The sequence below is a fragment of the Lepidochelys kempii genome, chromosome 1 (assembly GCF_965140285.1).
Source record: "Lepidochelys kempii isolate rLepKem1 chromosome 1, rLepKem1.hap1, whole genome shotgun sequence".
Taxonomy (NCBI): Eukaryota; Metazoa; Chordata; order Testudines; family Cheloniidae; genus Lepidochelys; species Lepidochelys kempii.
The window spans coordinates 244759633-244781494 of record NC_136380.1 but is presented as its reverse complement, the minus strand read 5'-3'; the positions used below and the strand labels follow the sequence as shown (position 1 = coordinate 244781494).

Sequence of the window (21862 nt, the reverse complement as noted above, 5' to 3'; positions counted from 1 at the left end):
GGTGCAGACATTTATGCCACAACGTGCCTTCCTTCTACTCTGCTTCAGAGTCTCCAGCATTGGAATCTGGGGCAAAGGAACTGAGTAGGGTCAGGGTGGTGCTGTCCTTGCTGAGCTATGGGAGGGTATATTGGGGTCAGAGGGTGTAAGTGTACCCCGAGGGATAATGCTGAGCAAATTTTTCTGGCTTTGGTGTGCTGGGTGCATGCACACATGAGTGGAATACACGTCTGCGCCCCATCTCAAAGAAAAATAGTTACAATATAGGTAAGTAACTGTCTTCTTTGTTGGGTCTCTTAATCTGCAGTTGCAGCTTTACATGCTTTCATTTTGTATATGTAGAAACCTAAAAGAGCCCTATCAAATACTTTTGTATAACACACTTCTGTCTTCTACTGTCTAGATGCGTTAGATGTTGAGACAGTGCTTGGCGTTCTTTTCTGGAAAGGCCTAAACCATTTTGTTCATCTTTAGCTTGAAAGTTATACTATACTATACTATATTATATTCTATACTAACTTGAAAGTTATTTCCTTTTGATCTGACAAATGTAGATTTTTTTTTGTTTTGTTTTTAATGGTGCTAAAGTTAACATTGCTGTGTTTCAATTACGTTTTGCAGTCAAGAAACATGGATGGTTAGCACAGCTCTGAAAAAAGGGATGGCTTGTTGCACAATCAACAGAGAGGTCTCTCACTTTTTCTGAATCAGACATTTTTTCCATTTCTTAGAAATAGAGGGGTTTGTTTTTTTAAGTGGCAGTTTTTTACTCTGGAGATTATTTCCCACCAGCTAACAATGTTTAGGTGGGCCAGAGAGGAGCCTGAAATACTTATGTCCCTTAACTTTGAATTCAAGTTAGTGTTCAACTAGTTGAAACTTTTCTGTTGGGTGGTACCACAGGTTCCCATGTGGACGATGGCTGGGGAAGGGAGTTGATGATGGCAGTCTGGAGAGAATTCTTATTGGAGAACTGATAACTTCAGCATCGGATGAAGATCTTGGGAAGCAGTGCCGTACCCCCCCTCAACAGAAATCCCCAACCACAGCTCGCAGACTGAGTATCACCTCCCTTACAGGAAAAAATACAAGTAAGCCCCTGCCATTTCCAGTGCTCACAGCTATAACATGGTGGTAGTGACTACTCGGAAATAAAGGCATCTTTGTTAACAGGATTGTAACCTCTAAAAGCTAGGTCCAATCTGAGGGAACGATGCTTTCTAACCCTGACTCTGCTTCTATTTTGCTCTGTGACTTTGGGCAAATGACTTAATCTACCTGAATTTCCTCACCTGTCAAATGTGGATAAAACCTCTCACTCGGAGCACAAAATATTGAGGCTTATTGTAAAGTATTAAGTATTTTATTTCTGTTACCAGTGTCTGTTTCTCTCCAGGAAAAACATAATCTAGAGAGAGCAAGATGAAATCAGTGATGCTTTCCATGAGTGTGGTTCCATATCTGTGCACATGTTCGGAACATTTCCTGAAGGGTGGGCACTGCAAAGCTCAGTGATTCAGTTGCCTTTCAAGTCACATGAGGCATTACTTTTGACATGTGGAAGGCCATCAGTATTTTTAAAAACAAAAACACTGAATTGTATTATGTTGAAAAATTGGCAAGTGTTTGGGGGGGGGAAAGCTCTGAAAATGATTGAGTGTGTTAAAGTGAGAGATGAAAGAAGCTCTATCTATTTAGCTTATCAGAACAAATGTGAATAAATTACTCGATGACCTCCTGTAAGTACCTACATGGGAAGAAGATTTCTGATAGCGGAGAGCTCTAATCTAGCAAAATGCAAGGGCTGAAAACTGGAGCTAGACAAATTCAGACCAGATATAGGGCACCATTTTTTATTTTATTTTATTTTTTTTAAAGTTAGAGTAACTGACTATCGGATCAACGTATCAAGGGATGCTGTGGATTCTCAGTCACCTTGAAGACTTTAAATCTAGATTGGATGCCTTTTTAAAAGCTATGCTCTAGCTCAGCAACGAGTTGTGGACTTGATGCAGGAGTTACTGGGTGAAGTTATTTGGCCTGTGTTGTACAGGAGGTCAGTCTAGATGATTGTAATTGGTCCCTTCTGGCCTAAAACCTGTGAAGAACTCTTAGCAATAAGAGTGCTACATGTATGTGTGATGGACAGATCTTCATTAGCTGAAATAAATTATTTATAAAGGCAAGTCCTTGACCTGTGCCGTTTGTCTGGCAATTAATTTGGTTAGTTTTGATGATGTTCCCCAGTCATTTACAACTGAGGTTCGTAGATTTGCTCAATGCAAATAACTCCATGAGCTCGACTCGTATTAAAGAGAGAATGGTCCTTGCAGTTTGAGCCAAGTCTGGTAGTGTGTGAATTTGATTAATGTGCATTGTCTTAATGTTGTCATGTTCAGCGACTGTGCTTTCCATTAATTTACAGAACCTAATGCAGGGCAGATCCAAGAGGGAATTGGGGAAGCGGTGAACAATATTGTGAAACATTTTCACAAGCCAGAGAAAGAGGTACTCTCAATCATTAAATATACTGTAGTTAGAAGAGGAAATACATGTAAACCTTTTTATAACCAGGGAAATGGGAATCAGTGTCCCAGTAACCAGTGTTACACCTGGACTTGAAGCTGCTTGTACTTAAGAACAGTATCTTTTTGTTCCATAGAGAGGCAGCCTTACCATTCTACTATGTGGTGAAAATGGCCTGGTTGCAGCACTGGAGCAGGTCTTCCACCATGGATTCAAATCAGCTCGGATTTTCCACAAGAACATATTCATCTGGGATTTCATAGGTAAACTGGTGTGTTCTGCTGGGGTGAGAGGGGAGAAAGGGTTAGAGGGAAATGGCTACAAGTGTGCATAACTCAGATTTTAATAAGCTTGGGCTCCATTCAGTTCCTACAGGACCGACTTTCAATCTCCTGAGCTAACCCTATGTGAGTGTTTAAGTGCAGTTGTGCTCTGTGTTGTAAAAAATACAAATACACTCCCTACCCTGAGCAGCTTTGTCTAAAAGACAGGCACAGATGAGATGAAGTGAAGTGGAAAACCCAGGTGAGGTGTTAACTTGGGATATTAACCATTTTTTTTCTTTGTCACCAACACATATGTAACATTGGGTGGAGTGGGGAAGGTCTTTAACTGATGTGGATTAATTATGTATTTCAGCTTTGTAGAAGAAGCGGGTGTTAGGAGGTGTTTAAGGGGAATGACTGGCACAGTTTGGGAGATTACCCAAGCAGAGGGGGTAGCATAAATGAAAGCCCAATGACAAGAGTTGAAGAAGGAAACAATGTGAATGAGTCCAGTGTCTTTTGGCAGATTCCAGTCAATGGGATGTGGAGGGGTGAGGATGGGAAGTGTTAAGTTTGATCTAGTGGGCAGAGGTGAGCCAGTGGATGGGTTTGAGGGAGGGGAGTGATCTGGTCTGCTCAGGAAAGGATGAAGATTTTAGTGGCTGCTTTCCTTACTCAGTGGAGAGGAGTGATATGTGGCAAATGGGGAGGCAATACGGGAGTCACTTTTAATAATCAAGGGAGGGGGAGGACAAAAACGTCACAAAGCAAAGGAAGGAAAGAGGTTTGTTTGTTTTTTGTTTTTTTCCATATGTGGCAAAAGAAGCAATAGCAAGACTTGATAATAGTCTGGATGTATGAGGAGAAAGAAAAAGTAGTCAGAGATGACCCATGAACCCAAGTCTGAGCCACAGCAATGATCATGATTGTACGCAGCAATAGCAAAAGGCGGGTGTGGGGAGGGCTTGCTGGGAAAAACAAGGAAGAATTTACGTAGGATAATTCCAGAGCTACATCTTTTGAGACAGCAAAAGATAAGAGGTTTCAGAGTAGCAGCCGTGTTAGTCTGTATAAGAAATGGTTTTGGGAAGGAGGTGACAAGGAGGAAATATACAACTGCAGCGTGTGACGAGAAACAAGCTTTGGAACTACTTTTAGAAATGGGTTCAGGTTCTGATTCAAATGAAACTTGGGTCCCTCAAATCCAAATTTGTCCACTTCACAAGAACTGCCACATATTTGACAGCCTCTTCTCAAGAGACAGCCAAGACATGAAATGATAGAGGATTGTGTTCTCTCAGGTTGAGGCTTATTGATACAGGCATATTTGTAGGGGTAGCTTGCATGCCACCTATTAGAACTGCATTTTCCTAAACAGTAATTCACTAAAATATTTTGATAAGGAAAGAGGAAAAATCTTTGGCAGTTTCACAAGATACAAATGTAGTAAAGGAGGTGTTGGGAAATGGCTTTCAACTACAATCTGATGGAAAGCGATACTGGTTGGAGAATAGTCTTATTCATTTGATGTTCTACTGGTGATTATCTATTGGTCCACACTGCTCAGCCCTTGGGTCTCAGGAATATATTTTAAGGGAATAAATAAGTTAGGCCTCTTAGCCTGAGGGAAGATCTCACTCAGGAAATCCATAACTAGTAGCTAATGACATTTATAAAATGGGAGTAATTGAACTATTTGTAGGCATTTTTGTGGTGCTAATCACTAAACTAAGTCATGATGCTAATTTACGTTACAGTATACAGTGACCACATTTGCCAGCTGTCACCACAGACCAGTTTCTGAGACTACTACGCTTTCCCCTACATTTAGTAGGAGATATAGTCACCATGAGGTAGCTTTTGGCACATGCTGACGTTTTTTAATGGCTTCCTTTCCGTGGTTGTGCTGAGGTGGCTTCAGAGTATTTTGTATTAACCATTGCATGGTTTTACTTTCTCTCCGCAGAGAAAGCTGTTGCTTACTTTGAAACCACTGACCAGTTTGGGGACAACGAAGAGGACGTCTTGCTTCAGAGATCATCCTGCAAAACATTCTGTCACTACGTAAATGCTATCAGTACTGCACCAAGGAACATTGGGAAGGATGGCAAATTTCAAATCCTGGTTTGCCTGGGGACTAGGTACAGAGCAACGTTCTTCACTGTGGCGTTCTCTAGTGTTGGAGTAGTCAGTTGAACAACAGTGTGTCACTCTTATTGGACACCTTAATTTACCAGCTTAAAATATTTTGGACATATAAATTGCCCAGTTCATGCTTTTAAATAAATGTCCTTAAGAGTGGAAGAAAAATTTAAGTTAGATATGTATTATTCCTGATGATTAGCATATACATTTCTGCAAGTCACTTTTTTTTCTGTTTTAATGAAATTCATGGTAATGCAGGGAAACTGTGTGCATGATCTTATCTCTTTATGTGATATTATACACAAAGTACAGGCCTCAGGAGTTCAGGGTGCCCTCAAAAGAGAAATCAGTCCACCTCTTCCTTCCCCAACTCTTTTAATTATCCAAATGAAAACGGGCACATGGCTATTTCTGTCTTTGTGAAACCTTGTGGGGAGAAAAAATCTGCCTTTCCTAATAGGATTTTTGAGTACTTCTATCAATATTTTTTTCCTTTTTCTCTTCCTTTGTCTTATGTATCTAGATATTTTTATTTTTAAAACTGTATTTCACCAATACAGAATTCCTGGACTTTTCTTTCCTTGCTAGTGGCCTAGGAATTAAACAGAATCTTTCCCCATGGCATTAATCTGACTTCCTTGATCTCTTTCCTGCCTTTACTCTCCTGTGTCAGTCCTCAAAAAATTGAAATTATTATGCCACCTACAGTGTGGTCAGGGATTAATACTAAAGTAGGTTCTAGAAGTTTTCTTTTCTTTTTTTTTCCTGTTGACCCAAATACAACAGTGTACTTCTGTTTCTCTGAACAGAATTAGGGAAGTAGTAAAACAAATTAATTTGTACTGAAAACTGGGGTGGGGCATCTCTTATTACATGATTGTGCAACACCTAGAACAATGTGGTACTCACCTGATTGGGCCTGTAGATGCCACTGCATATAAATAATATAAACAGGATCCCAATTATTATATGGAGAGCTTTTGAGTGCAAATGACACGTCACCTTTGCAAAAATGGACACTGTGTTTGGGGTGTGTTAAAGGCGAGAGCTCAGATTAAGCTCAAAGATTCATAGATACTAAGGTCAGAAGGGACCATTATGATTGCCTAGTCCGACCTCCTGCTCTGGACACAGCATATTGCATTCATTCCATTCTTCTCTTGGTAGGGATCACTTCCTTCCTCAATGGATTCCATTGCTAGCAGAGTGTCCTGCCATCACAAGGATGTATGAGGAGAACGCCCTTCTGCGGGACCGCATGACAGTGAATTCCCTCCTCCGAGTCCTACAGACATTACAAGATTTCAACATTATCCTAGAAGGGTCACTCATTAAAGGAGTGGATGTTTAGCATGGCTTTGATGAGAACGTCATTGTGTCTCTGCTAAGCAAGCAAACAAACAAAAACTGGGGACCTCTTAGAACTTGAATGCTGCGGTAGTGTATCACTGTAAAGTAGAGCACCCTGTTATCGGGTGGGAGTGGGAAACCCAATTTACACCAGATTCAGGACTGTCCTAAAGCTGCAGACAAGCTAGAATGCGGTATTGTCGTTTATTTGAAACAGAATAAAATAGAGTATTTTCATGTGTTAGATGTATGTAAATATGCTATCTTCTTTAAGAAATTATATTCCTCTTAAACTTTTCTTAGACAATGTTCTTGTGCTGAAAATAAGTAGCTTAAAACTGTGGGACAGCTGTGGGGGAGGGATGTTGCTGCTTGATAGCAAGGAAGAAGCCAGTCAATGTGTAAATACAGTGCAAACTCAGCAGGGCTTTTTTCAGGTGTTGCAAAAGAACACAGCAAGTATCAATATGTAGCCACTGCTGCTATCTCGTTCTTGGAAATGTTGTGAATGTGTACTGTTTACCCTACTGTACATGGTTTCCCTTATTTTATGTTTTAAAGATCCAAGCCTCTCCATGCGTATAAGCTGTGAGTCGTCCTATTTAAGATCTTTTGTGTAATTTTTATTCATCAGCACAAGATGAGGTGCAAATGAAATGTTTAAACACAGGACATGAGGAATTGTTGAGCCTTCAAGAAAACCCACCGGGACCTGATATCTGTTCTTTAAAAAAACAGTACTGCACCAGGCTATATTTGGGAAATGTCAATAGCTTGATTTGTCATTTTGTCCCTCTTCTGTCCGGGTTTTGTTCAGACGGTTTTTTTCCCCCGGTCTGCGTTTGTACTGTGGATGATGACGTATGCTTCAAGAGGTTGTCTGCTTTTATAGGTTTGTTGAAGAACTTGGTTCAGAAGATGAACCAAACTCTGTTTCTGTTTTTGAGACGCATATGTTGCTATAGAGCCACAAACACCGACTTCGCTGTGCTATAGGACTGTTTCAACCAGTTGTGAAACACTGGCAAGTCACTAGTCTTCCTTTATCCTGGGGAGTAAGTGTTCCTGGGAGACACAGGATCACTTTGGTTTTGAATAATTCAGCTATAGAAAAGAAGTGAGGCAAGGGGAATTGGTGTCAAGGCTTCTGTTTCACACTGTTTCAAACTAATAATGTGTTAAAGAAACAAAAGTGTCACAGGCACAGAACTCGGAGAAACCGGGAGCTGCTGAAGTTCCACATGCTAAAATAAAAACTAGATTATTTAAAATAATTTGGGTGATGCATCCCATATATTTGCTGCATGCTATCACTCAGTTTTCCTTCCACCGAGACTTGATTTATGCAAAGCTGGGGGTATGTTAACTCTCAGCCATTATTAGCCTTCAGAGATGGGTTCGAAATCCTTTTGTTTGTTTCACTGGTTTAATCAATTTGATTACAACTTATTCTTCAGTGGATGCCTGGGGACATCACACAGCTTGGTATAAATAGCAATCTTTGCTTTGGAGAGGCCCTTTGCTAAAATAACAGATTACATTGTAGGTCAGAACTGCAGTGCATTACAAAAGATTTTGGTTGAATGTTGAACATTGCTTCTTATGTCTAGAAAGCGAGAGAGTCCCCCAGATAGATAAATATAATGAAGAGAACAAGATCCAGGGAAGGGGCTTAGAAATAGTGTCTTTTTCCTGCTTGCACGTTGCCACCTTCAGAACAGTATTAGAAAATTGGCATTTTAGTCGCTGCCAGCTTGTAGACAAGGTTTAATATCTCCAGTGAGCTATGGTGAGGCAGAATGATGATAGTGTTCCTCCCAAGTATTGGAAAAGATTAGGGATAAGGGCAGGTTGAGGGAGATGGAGGCAAAACAAAAATTAGATAATACAAAAGTATTAAGTTTTGATAGAAAGGAGTTGGCAGCAGCTTTTGGGCATGATGGCAGTGTAAAGCGCTGTGTATGATGCCTGCAACAGAAGGATTCACTTCACAGGCTGCTGAAGCTCATACATGTTGTGACAGTGGTATACTCTCTCCTTTTATAAGCTAGTAAGAAATATTCACTCTGCTACTGCCCTCCAACTGGGCAGTTCTTGTAATAACATTCATTTTGGTGTCAGGAAGGAAGTCCCACCCCACATCTCCTGGACAGATAAGAAGCAGTCAGATGGCATCCGTCTTATTTGAAGAAAGGGTTGTAGTGTATAAATAGAAAAATGCTGACCAAAAGCAGAGGAGCCCAGGAAGATACAAGGATCTCATCTGAACTGTACTGCTCTGTGCTCAACAGAGCTATTTCAATATCTGAACATTTATGTGCAAAACCATCACGCTGTTGACACGCTATTCAGATTGCTCTCCTCAACACCCAAGGTTGTCATGGGAGGGATTCTGTGTTGCTTCCTGATTTAACCAAGGTACAGCTTTTACCAAATTGAAGCTGTTCAGAATCCATGAATCTGCTCTTGCTTGAATAGACCCATACCATCCAAAATGTTCTATGCAGGACTGCAGTATCAATATTAGAGTTGTGGAGAACAAATCTGGGGGGCTATGAACAATGCAGTGGGTGTGTACCAAAAGTTCACATCTGGGCATTGACTCTAAATTAGTCTTTACATCTTGGGAGAGGGGTGTATTTTGGGGTGGCCATGCCACTCCAGCTAAAGTCAAGAGGAGATAAGACCAACAATTGAAAATTCATCCCTAACACTTGACTTTTTGAATGAATTATAAACTGAGTATCAAAAACCATACATTGCAAATCAATAATTTTATGTCCTATAATTAGTATTAATGTTCCCTCCTACCTGACCTCCCAATCTTCTAAATGATCTTCATTTCATCATGATAAATTATCCATTTTGTCATTGATCTGTTGGCTTTTTGCATGTGGATTACATTTCCTTTCCAGAGCAATCTGCATCCTGGTAGTTGTGCTTTGTTTTTCTAAAAACTTATAGCTGATGCAAGAACATAGCCGTGACACTGGGCCACAAGGAAATTAAGTGGAAAATATATGCAACTTAGGGTAGAAATGAAAATGGAGGCATCCTTTAAGGGCAGGCATAGACGGCAAGGACTGTCCATAGAGGGCAAGTATGAGAGAAGGACTTCTTAAAGGTAGTCTCTTTAATCTAAAGAATAAATCAACACCTGACTAATTTAAGACTTTAAATATGGATTTTTCCATTCTAAACTAGATGTAAAAACCCATGGTATTTAACTTAATATAGAACGTCACATGGAAAACGTTAACTTATGGGACACATTTATTTTGGTCAAGTTTTCATACCATGTGAATGATATGGGAAGAATATTATGTCTAAAATTCCCTTGTATGTAATAAAACACTGTAGGTGCCCTAAGGTATTTTGAAGCATGGGGCAGAGCTGAGTGCCTCTCATCCCTAATACACTAGTTACTTGACATCCTTGGTGGTATGGTTCTTTGCAATGAAATTTTATTCTTTCATGTGGTTTTTGGGTTTTTTTCGTAGATTACTTTGATAATTGGAAACGGAGTATTTTTTCTGTGAGCTCTACAGAAATCAATCAGGATTCTCTTAAACTAACAACATTTATACTTCAGTATTAAAGCACCTTCACTGGTTGAAAAATGGAATCTTGGGAAAAACCTCAGCCCTCTGGCGCCTACTTTTTACAAAGCAAACTCTTTAACCAAATTTTGCCTGTTTCTAGTGTCTGAGTTCTGCATAGTATTATTACACTAACATTCAGTATACTAGCTTGAACGAGTCAGAAAATCAAATGCATCACTGAGTCTCTATAAAACATGTAGTTATAATTCTCTGAAACTAACTGGATTCCATTGTGTTCAGTGAAAATCTGTTTATTCTGAGCTGACATTTGTAATTAGTTTATCTTTGTTCAAATTATCTCTCTTTAAAGTAGTTGTGTGAAGGCATATTTAAGAAATTTCTGTCTTTCAGTCAAATGAAAGTGTGCATCTCATAGGGAAATGTTCAGTGTTACACTTGAAATGTACAAATGTGCCCTGTATAGTTTTAAAAAAAACCGTGTGTCTCCATAGTAAGTTTTTTTGTTTTTTTTCCCTTTACATTATTACTAACTGAATCAGAACTGGATTATTTTCAGAAAGAAATTAGTAAAAAGTATTGTTATATCAAGCACTTTAACATATCATAAACTGACATCAGTTTTTCAGGTTTTGAAGTACATTTAAATACAGCTTTTCATGCTATGTTCTTTACAAATAAAACTGTGAAAATAAGAATGTGTCATTTTCTCCTTGCAGAATAGCAACCAAAAGATGCCTGAGAAAACTTAATGAGCTGATTGAAAACTGGAACACAGGTTCTGTAGATAGGACAGGTTGAATATAACAATTCTAATGGTGTCTTTCTGTGACATTGTAGAGAGGAGCTCCTGGGTATTCTGTATTTCTATTCTCCTTGATATTTAGCTCCCCCCAAGCAACAAAGTGTGACCATAGTCCTCCTTTTGAATGCGTAGGCTGAAATGTTTTTCAGATCAGAGGAGAGAACCTGATCATGGTGAAATTTAACTCTTAGAACAAGAGAGACAAGGTGGGTGATGTAATACTGTTTATTGGACCAGCTTTTGTTGGTGAAAGAGACAACCTTTCAGGCTACACAGAGCTCGTCTTCAAGTCATCTTAGAACAAGGGCCTTTTTTAGATTGCCATCTGAACTGACTGCCTTGGGTTGTGTTTTCCCTTCACAGCTAGCCTCTGAATCTTTTTGGATAATGGGATGCACTTTGACTGGCAGTGTCCTAGAGTTTGTTTTGTTCCCTCTGGCACTGGGCGGCCCAAATGCTTTGATCCAAAGGTCTAAAAATCTGAAGCTGACAAAGTGCCACATGTAATCTAGCTCCATCATATATTTTGTATAAAGAATGCAGTAGTGTGTGAAAAGGGGAAGATGAGAAGCACTATGGAAAAAGGTGCAAAATAGTAGTGACAAAATGGTTCTCCTTCATTGTACTGTAGAAAAAGATTAAGGTTTGGATTTTCAAAAGCCTTCAATGTTGGCCGAACCCTGCTTCTGCTGAGATCAATGACAAAACTACCTTTTGACTTCTTCAGTGGGAGTAGTTAGTGAATTCTGGGCAGTTCTGAAAATTGTACCCTTAAAATACACCTAACAATGTCTATAATATATATAAAATTTTGCCATTGGAAATGAAGAAATAAACCCAGCATCACTAACTCTTAATTTTTTTCACAACACTAGCAAATTTGGGATTTTTTTCAGTGTCTCAAGAAAAGATCACAAAAGGCTGAATTTTCCCTTAGTCAGAATGGCCACCATCTATTATTGCCAATGGGGCAGAAAGATAGCTGCCATCTCCCTACAGTCTGTCTGCATGTGGAAGTGAAGCTGCCCTTAGTAAAGTTGACTGCTACCTCCTACTTTCAATTAGATTGAAGCCCTGCCCACTGGCAAAATGGGTGCCACCCTAGGATTCAGGGGAGTGCATAGTGTATGGACTGTGAGGAGCAGTAAAGACACTGCAAAGTGAATGGGGAGTATGAGGTGAGCAGGCATGAGGGTGGTTCAGAAAGCTTTGTGGAAGATTGAGAGCTGTGGGGGACACAGACCTGCCCTGCCCTCATGTATGGCCCTAGGGCAGTGAAGGGGGAGGTTAGGGAGCAGTTGCTGCTTGATCTGGGTCCCAGGACCCAGTAGCAAAACTTCCCTTCTGATGGCTTGGAACGTCTCCTTTACTTGGGATCCAGGCAGCGAAGCCCCAGAGGAGGCTGGGGAAGTGGTGCTGCTGGGACCAGGAAAGGGGAGTACCCCAAGGCCAGCAGGAGACAGGGGATGTGGGGAGTCAAGTCAGTAGTAGGGGAGCTGCCACCCAATTCCTATCTTAGGGATGAAGAGCGGGTACATGGAGTTTCCATCTGAGCAGCCAGGGAGAAGTGTACATTAAAGGTGGACTTTTCAAGCTGAAATTCTCTTACACACTGGCAGAGGAACTGGTTTGACACTTTTCACTCCTGATTTGTAAGGCCAGTCTCATAGCTTTTTGGGATCAGAGTTGTGATTTTTGATCTCTTGAGGCTGGTAAAACTGCAGACCCAATGAAAGGTTGAACCTCTCAGTCGGGCCCATTTATGTGAAAATCCCCAGCAAAACACTGATCTGTGAGAGCTTAATGTTTACGTCAACAGCAGGCCTGTGCTGTACCCTCCACACCTGCAAGATCTCAAGAGGCAAATTTCAATAGAAGTGACAATATGTAATCCTGTTTTCTTACTATATGTACGTCTAAACCCAGATTGTGAGGGATCAAGGACTGCCAAAAGAGCAACATGCAGCTGGAGCTGTTCTGATGCCATGTGTTCGGTGACCTTCCTCAAAAATGAGGGAGGAGAGAATGAGCAGTAGTTGGTGAAACTGTTAGTAGCAAGAGCTTTTTGTTTTGAAGTAGGAGCATCGGTGCAAACTTTCACGGTCAGCTGCAACATTATCTTCCTTGTGGGAGACTTTCGCAATCCTCTCCAATAACGGGACCAAGAATAAGCCTTTGCCATCTGTGATATAAGTATCCAGATCACACACAGTGTAATACAACTCCCCAAACACGGTGTATTTTTTTAAGTAAAGCAGGGCTCAGCTCAGCCAGATGAAGTAGTGCAGATAATTTCTTTCCTCATATCACAGCCCATGCTGCCATCCAGACATGCCCAAAGCCCATCTATATTGTCAGCAAAGTAGATGGAAAATTCCCTGTAAGAAACTCACTCAGGGACTAGCTAATGCACCAAACACTGGTTGTTTTCCAGCACGTTGAATAATTGTACCGGTTCAGACTTTGTAAGGAGAGAGGGAAAGCACTTTTTCTCTATCTGTCACCATCACAGCATAAAAACATAAGTTGTCTCCACTTCAGTCACTCTGACACTGTGTGAGGTTTTCTGCAGCAGCACCCTTGCTTTCTCCCTTACCGCTTCCTCAGGCAGTGATGAGCCCATTTGATCTGAGCGAATGACTAGAAGAGAATACATATTTGTGCTCCAATCTGTCATTCAGTGGTGGTTCCACTAAGCCACTGATAAAGCTGATCAATGGCAGAAGAGGATAAGCCTTTAGGAAGATCTGGCACCCAATAGGTCTGACTATATTCTACGGCCCACCATTAAAGAATAGCTCCTCCACTTCAACAAAAAGGTGGAGGGGGAGGCTAGGCCCTCACCTCTGCCAGCAGATGTGGCTATCACACTGACACAAGTTTTTTCCCTTTCCAGGTCCATCCCTAATAAAGATCTGAAATACATCCAGGAACTTTTGGCTTAAAACCCTCACAACAGCACTGTATTTGTCATGGTGCCCCTGAAGTCTCAAGTGTAATGTGTAAGTTATTCTTGACATGAATCCTGGAGATGTTACTATGATGATTTTCACATGCTGGGTGTTTTCTGTCAAAGTCTGAGCATTCCTTGCACATACTATTAAATGATGCCTCTAAGCACTTCTCTGTGCCACAATGGCCTGGTAAGACTTGGATAAATCACGTGTTCTAGGGGTAGGAATAGAACCCAAAACTCCTACTCTTTTGCCTTTAACTAGAAGACCCATTGTCCACTTCCCAGTTTGGACCCATCCTTGCCTTTCCTCCTGTGATCCATTCAGTCTGAAGTCTAACAAGAATTCCAAGTTAATGTCAATGAATCAGTGTAATGGAACGGTCTATACACCAATATTCCTGGGTTAACATTATCAGGACTCCGCCTAAATGAACATGTTGCAATGACAGGTGTCAGAGTAGCAGCCGTGTTAGTCTGTATTCGCAAAAAGAAAAGGAGGACTTGTGGCACCTTAAAGACAAACAAATTTATTGGCGCATAAGCTCACTTCATCGAATGCATTCAGTGGAAAATACAGTGGGGAGATGTGTATATATATAGAGAACATGAAAAAATGGGTGTTACCATACACACTGTAACGAGAGTGATCACTTAAGGTGAGATATTACCAGCGGGGGGGGGGGGGGACCTTTTGTAGTGATAATCAAGGTGGGCCATTTCCAGCAGTTGGCAAGAATGCCTGAGGAACAGAGGGTGGGGGACGGGGGAATAAACATGGGGAAATAGTTTTACTTTCTGTAATGACCCATCCACTCCCAGTCTCTATTCAAGCCTAAGTTAATTGTATCCAGTTTGCAAATTAATTCCAATTCAGCAGTCTCTCGTTGGAGTCTGGTTTTAAAGTTTTGTTGTTGAAGAATTGCAACTTTTAGGTCTGTAATCGAATGACCAAAGAGATTGAAGTGTTCTCCGACTGGTTTTTGAATGTTATAATTCTTGACGTCTGATTTGTGCCCATTTATTCTTTTACGTAGAGACTGTCCAGTTTGACCAATGTACATGGCAGAGGGGCATTGATGGCATATATCACATTGGTAGATGTGCAGGTGAATGAGCCTCTGATAGTGTGGCTGATGTGATTAGGCCTTATGATGGTGTCCCCTGAATAGATATGTGGACACAGTTGGCAACGGCCTTTGTTGCAAGGATAGGTTCCTGGGTTAGTGGTTCTGTTGTGTGGCATGTGGTTGCTGGTGAGTATTTGCTTCAGGTTGGGGGGCTGTCTGTAAGCAAGGACGGGCCTGTCTTCCAAGATCTGTGAGAGTGACGGGTCTCTATCAAGCATTCTTACAACTACAATACCCACCTACTGAAGTGAATAAACAGATTGACAGAGCCAGAAGAGTACCCAGAAGTTGCCTACTACAGGACAGGCCCAACAAAGAAAATGACAGAATGCCACTCGCCCTCACCTTCAGCCCCCCAACTAAAACCTCTCCAATGCATCATCAAGGATCTACAACCTAGCCTGAAGGAGGACCCATCTCTCTCACAGATCTTGGGAGACAGGCCAGTCCTTGCTTACAGACAGCCCCCCAACCTGAAGCAAATACTCACCAGCAACCACACGCCACACAACAGAACCACTCACCCAGGAACCTATCCTTGCAACAAAGGCCGTTGCCAACTGTGTCCACATATCTATTCAGGGGATACCATCATAAGGCCTAATCACATCAGCCACACTATCAGAGGCTCGTTCACCTGCACATCTACCAATGTGATATATGCCATCAATGCCCCTCTGCCATGTACATTGGTCAAACTGGACAGTATCTACGTAAAAGAATAAATGGGCACAAATCAGATGTCAAGAATTATAACATTCAAAAACCAGTCAGAGAACCCTTCAATCTCTCTGGTCACTCCATTACAGACTTAAAAGTTGCAATTCTTCAACAACAAAACTTCAAAACCAGACTCCAACGAGAGAGTGCTGAATTGGAATTAATTTGCAAACTGGATACACTAAGGCTTGAATAGAGACTGGGCGTGGATGGGTCATTACACAAAGTAAAACTACTTCCCCATATTTATTCCCCCACCCCACTGTTCCTCAGGCATTCTTGTCAACTGCTGGAAACGGCCCACCTTGATTATCACTACAAAAGGCTCCCCCCCCCCCCCGGCCCCCAGCTCTCCTGCTGGTAATAACTCACCTTACCTGATCACTCTAGTTACAGTCTGTATGGTAACACCCCTTGTTTCATGTTCTCTGTGTATATAAATCTCCCCACTGTCTTTTCCACTGAATACATCCGATGAAGTGAGCTGTAGCTCATGAAAGCTTTGGTAGTCTCTAAGGTGCCATAAGTCCTCCTTTTCATGTTGCAATGAGTAATATACACAAGTTTCATTTACAAAATACAAATGGGAAGAATGTACTACAGATTCATTTCTGAAGTGTTTAAATAGCTGCTGCTGAGCAGTTACTCTACAAATAAAAGGCTATAAATGAAAACTAATGAAATTTAGCAATCGAAGAGAAAATTACCAGTGGTTTGTATCTCACAGTTAGAGCCATCCAGAGAATTTAAGACAGACAACCCTACACTCATGTATTCAGCCTCAAATTCTCACATACTCGCACAACCGTCAAACCAAGTCTAAACTAATTCAAAGCAAGTCTCTGCTAAGCTCTTACCCAGATGTTGGATTACAGACTCTGCAGTCACTGCATTCTCCTTATTTCTAAGAACCCCAGACTGTCTTACAGAGTCACCTGGAGCTACCCTCTCATTGATGGAAATGGTTGCTTAGGTCTGGGATGCAGCATGCTGATGGCCTGCTGTCGTGAAGCTTACCCCCATGTCGTCTGTGCTGTGTCTGTTCTGAGGATAGACAAGTGTTTTTAGTGCCATCAATCATGCTAGACATTGAGGCTGGGGTTTTCAAAGGAGTCTATGGGCATTAGGTGCCCAACTCCCCATAAAACCCTGCCCTAAATTTTCTCATACAAGCACAGTGGTCAACATGTCAGTTTTTCTTGAAATGCAAAATCTGACAAGTCTCTGGATGATTCAACCAAATTCTATGAGCTATGACGGACTTTTACTTCACTTCATAATGTACAAGGACTCTGAACTAGAAGTCTAAAGACTTCCTCCCTTTGATGTGTCTGGTTGGGTGATGCATTGCACTCTCAAACTGTGCATTAAGTAGCTTATCACAGCCTCCAACAACTTGTGGTGTCTAGTGAGCTCTCTTTATCGTAAGCACAAAGTGATGTGAGTTTATACGCTCTCTTCCCATCCTCCCACCCCCTCAAAAAAACGCGAAGTACCAATTGGAAGGGAGTGTATCTCCATTTAGCTTCACGGGCAGGATACTGCCTTAGTCATGAATAGAAGTGACTCCTTAGTAGACATGCAGTTATTGGTTCATGTCCATTTCAAATGTACACAATTTGATCTTTGGGAAAGTCTGCTCTGGATGCACACTTTGTGGCTTGAGCTCATTTCTCCTATTCCATGGTTGACACTACTTATGTATTGGTATGTCCCTTATCCACGCCAGGGAATGCAATTTACTGAATGTTTTGCATTCGTGGTTCAGGTATTTGACAAATCGGAGAGGAAAGATGGTTTTGTGGTGAAGACACTGAACTGGGACTCAGATGATCTAGGTTCAGCTCCTGAATCTGTTAGACTTTGTGTGTACCTGTGGGCAAGCCACTTAGGCCCAGGTCCTTAGGTTCCTAAATCCCACTGAAATCAATAGGATTTAGGGACTTTAATACCTTTTAAGGATCTGGACCTTAATGTCTCTATTCCCCATCATAAAAGTCTTCCTTTTCCCCACCCTGTGTGTGTCTTATCTATTTAGATGGTAAGCTCCTCAAACTGAGAGCTCTCTCTTACTATGCATTTGTACAGACCCCTAGCACAATGGGGCCCCAGTCTTGGTTGGGCTTCTAGGTGCCACAGTGATATAAATAACCTCTAGGAAGCCTAGTACGTGGTTAATTTAGGTAAGTTGCTCAGTGCTCTGGTGACTAGCATTATGGACATGGCTATAAACAACACACACCTGGCTGCTGCTTTTGACATCATCTGAGCAGTGGGTGAGCATTACATCACATGGGCAACAAGACTGGGAGTAGGGAGAGAAAAAGAAGCCACCACTGGAGGCGGTTTAGGTAGCCCCCTGCTCCTTGGTTTTCTGGTTGCTGGCCAGGACTCTTCTAGGAGAGCAGGGGCTTTTCAAAGTCCAAGCATGAGACTATTGCTGCTGGGAGGGAGCCCCCATCATGGGGGTGTGGAGACAGGCTGATAAGACCTGATGTGCCTGGAGCACTTCCCCTGCTGGGGTAGAGATGATAGGGAGGGAGGCAGGCAAGCCCTCCCCACTGCCTTCCTCCCTGGCTGGTTGCCAAGGATGATGTAGGCACCTCCCTTGCTGCATGCGCCCATTTTAATTTGATCCTCCCTTCCCTTTGCCCCAAAACCTCTGCCCAGCTATAAAGCAAAATCTGTCATCAGTGTGCCAGGCATAGACTGTTGGTTGTGTGCTCCATGCAAAGCATAATCTCTCTACTAGTGGAGTATCTTCTGTAATACTCAGAACACCCACAAGATAAATGAGATTTTTTTCCTTGCAAGAAACTAAGACATTCCATTTAAAACACACTGCAGCAGCATCCCAAATTCTGATCATCCCACGATGACAGTGAGTGCTGGTCTAGCAGAAGTGCTGTGGTCTCAGTAGCAAGTCCCAGGGGCCCCACAGGACAGTCACATTTGGGATGTCCCCTGCCACTGTACCCACTGAGGAATGTTCTTACCTGGATGAACCTTGCCAGCTGTGCAAGATATGCAGCCTTTGAACTATCATTCTGCATTGAAATACATGTGTTTATGTTCTTCTAAATCAGACCATATAACATAAAACTAGCAGCTTGGTGTTAGAGTTGTGATTATGGGTTTGCCTGAGGTCCAGACATGCTGCAGATGGGCTGTGGTTCCTTACTGTATAAATAGCACCAAGTTGGCAGAGGGCAGGTGTGGTTTATAGGACAATTTCCCCCTCTAAGTAAAATGATTTTTAAATGGATTTCAAAGCTGCCTTTGGTGAACTGAAACAACCAAGGGATTCTCTTTGCAAATACAGTGGTTGCACTTAAACTATTTCTCTTCAGGTTTCAAGTTTTTAAAGGTGTGAGAGATGTTTTGTATGTGATGGGAGCATGGTCAAATTGGTAGAAACTCTCAGACTGCTAGAATCTGTTTAAGTACATCCACTCGATGCACATTTATAGAAGAGAATTTCAGCATATGTGCGAATTAGTGTTAAATGCTGTCAGTGAGTGACTTTGGGGTGAAAGGTGTGATAACAGCACCATGCTCAATTTATTTTTAATTGGGTGCAAAATTGCAGATGTGAGAGATGGATTTGCAATAGGTGAACCTTGGATGGTCTCTCCCATGATGTAAAGCCAGGACGAAGGTGAAGGCACATTTTGGATCCCAGAGGAGGGGTAGAATCCAGCACCTGTCCTACAAGCTGCAGGCATAGCCTAACCCACCCTGGGGGTGAAATCTTGGCGCCATTGAAGTCAGTGGGAGTTTTGCCCATTGATTTAAATGGGGCCAAGATTACACCCTAGAAATGTAAAAAGAGCTATATGCACACACAGAGCCATGTATAAATTAGCATGTTTGTACTTCTCTTATCCAACCTGACTGGGAATCTCTCTTGTTGCATAGTTATGATATGATTATTGTTGCAGTCTGCAATGTGTGACATTGATTAAGCCAATCCTACTCTTAGGGCACAAGAGTTTGCAAAGCTTATAACCCGTTTCAGGATGTACTTCCTGAGCACTATTCTGCATCCTCCTTTTCTGTTCTCTCCTCCCACTCAATGGGATATTACTGTGTGGTATTAGTTGACAGGTTAGATTCATGGCACGTAACCTATAAAAGGCCTGAGATTCATTTTCCTTCGTTCCACCTGGAGAAAGAACTCTAGACTCACTTAACTGCTTTTAAAGACCGCTTGGTAGCCACGTAATAGGGTGGTTGGAACTTACAAAATAGGGGTTAAAAGTGGAGTCTTCTAGATTCAAAGCATGGATTCTCAATCTGGGGGTCATAACCATCCTGTCCTTCCAGTATGGTTAAATGAGAGGGATCTCCTGGCTCGATGAGAAGGGGATCCCAGAAGGGTCCCGGTAGGGAGAATACTGAGACTCCCCTGTTGTAGAGGGTGGGGATTCAAACCCATCAGGGAAGGGGCTAGGAGTTAGTTTGGGTGTGCTCTTCAACCCACCCCCCCAGTTGACTATGAGCTGCAGGAAGTGCCCTTAGTGTTGCTCGTTAGGCCCCAGGTGCTACAAGTTTCATTTGCATTTGGGACTTTGATCAAAAGAAGCTTTCATTTTACATTAAAGACTAAATCAGGTTGTGGTGGTGGAACTAGCTATTGCACTTACCCAACGCGTTATTAACCTGGTATCGTAAACTGAGAGACTCCTGGCTATAAAAATGAGGAGTCATATGGGGCACTCTCACATTCTTCAATCTTACCCTCTTTGCTGACACAGTTCCATGTTCTGATGACAGCTAATGCCTCTGTGCATTAGCAGGAAGGGTGTTGATGGATCATCTATTGCGGTCTTCTAATGGTAATAAAATAAAAAAATACCCTTGACCCCCTTTAGTTGCATCCCTAGTACTTGTCCACATTCCACCACAGAGCAAGGACCTATGTTAAGACTGGTTTCAGAGTAGCAGGCGTGTTAGTCTGTGTCCGCAAAAAGAAAAGGAGGACTTGTGGCACCTTAGAGACTAACCAATTTATTTGAGCAGAAGCTTTCGTGCATCCGATGAAGTGAGCTGTAGCTCACGAAAGCTTATGCTCAAATAAATTGGTTAGTCTCTAAGGTGCCACAAGTCCTCCTTTTCTTTTTATGTTAAGACTGTAGCTGGAACACTAGATGTAAAGCCAGACTAGGCTGCCAGGTGGAATCTGTTCTGAGAGCCTCTTGTAATATCTCACCATCTCTTGTATCAGAGTCACTGACCCTCGATGAAAAGGAGTTTTTGTTCATCCTCATAAGACAGGGCATTCAGACTGATTTGCATCTTCCTACTAAGAATGGGGCTTAAGAAGGTGGACTGGAGGAAAGCTGATGACACTCATGCCTAGGGTAGTGGAATGGTTGGACCTCTGAGCAGATATGTCCATTGAAACTGTGTTGTCAGAGGATGCTTTTTGCATACAAGGAACAATAGCACCCTGTTTAGCAGCCCTAGAAGAGTGTAGGCAAAGTACTTACTGCTCAGATTGATAGACACTAGCACCCCACCCACTAGTATCCCCGCCTAAAAAGGGGGAGAGAGAGAAATCTCTCCTTAGGCTCTAGTTACTTCACCTGCTGAGAGATCAGGCATTCCACACGGATGGCTTGGTCAGAATCAATTCTTCCACATAATTTTTATTTTCCTGGGTTTCCCCCCTAACAAAGAGTTAGCTTTCACAAATAAAGTGTTTTCCTAGAGGGGGTTGTAATATTTTCTCAGGGTTTTAGTTCCTTTAACAAATAGAAGCCTGCTGAGGAAGTTCGTTGATAATGGTAGCTGGTCTGTTTGGGACTAGGCGCTCCCTGATGCCTCACTTGCCCTGTTTAATAAACAGGAATATTTCAATAAGCTATTGAGGTGTGAAGGTAAGCAGCTCAAAGCAGTGTTGTGAAACAGAATTTCACATTACAAAGGGGAGTAGGTATGTGAAGTATAGTGCAAGCAGGTGCTTCCTTCATGAAAGCGTTAACAAGCTGTGACAGAACAAAGGTGCATCTAATTAAAAATGCATACCACGGCACAAAGACAGAGGTCAAGGGTAAGCAAACGGCAGAGACCACGTTTGTTTGTACTAAGTATGGAGGCAATCAACCTCCAATGCTAGGGTGTTCAGGCCCAGGGATGCGGTACAAAAACAATCATTTTGCAAAAGAATGTTGCTCTCAGTACCCATTGTAAAGAAATGCAGAGGTAAAAATGTATGCATGACCATAAAGCTTTGATTATGTCAAAACTGAAGTTCAGCCATCATATACAGAGATTAGACATTGCCCAATGTTAACATTGAAATCTAAGCATGTTTCAGATAGCAGGCACAAAACAAACCCATGTGGCAAAGCCAGCAAGTGAAGCTACTTCCTTTCTCCATACTCTGATAGAGATTTTCCCTA

General features: G+C 41.9%; 1 protein-coding gene across 2 annotated transcripts in view; it reads left to right on the top strand.

Annotated features, from left to right (window-relative positions):
- Positions 1–10545, top strand: part of DENND5B (DENN domain containing 5B) — a 167768-nt gene extending 157223 nt beyond the window's left edge. For both annotated transcript variants that reach the window (XM_073321423.2, XM_073321415.2), the window contains 5 exons: positions 904–1091; positions 2426–2508; positions 2663–2789; positions 4759–4933; positions 6105–10545. In XM_073321423.2, coding sequence (XP_073177524.1) covers positions 904–1091; positions 2426–2508; positions 2663–2789; positions 4759–4933; positions 6105–6288 — 757 coding nt within the window. In that variant the 3' untranslated portion in view covers positions 6289–10545. The remainder of the gene's footprint in view (positions 1–903; positions 1092–2425; positions 2509–2662; positions 2790–4758; positions 4934–6104) is intronic.
- The last annotated feature ends 11317 nt before the right edge of the window (positions 10546–21862 follow it).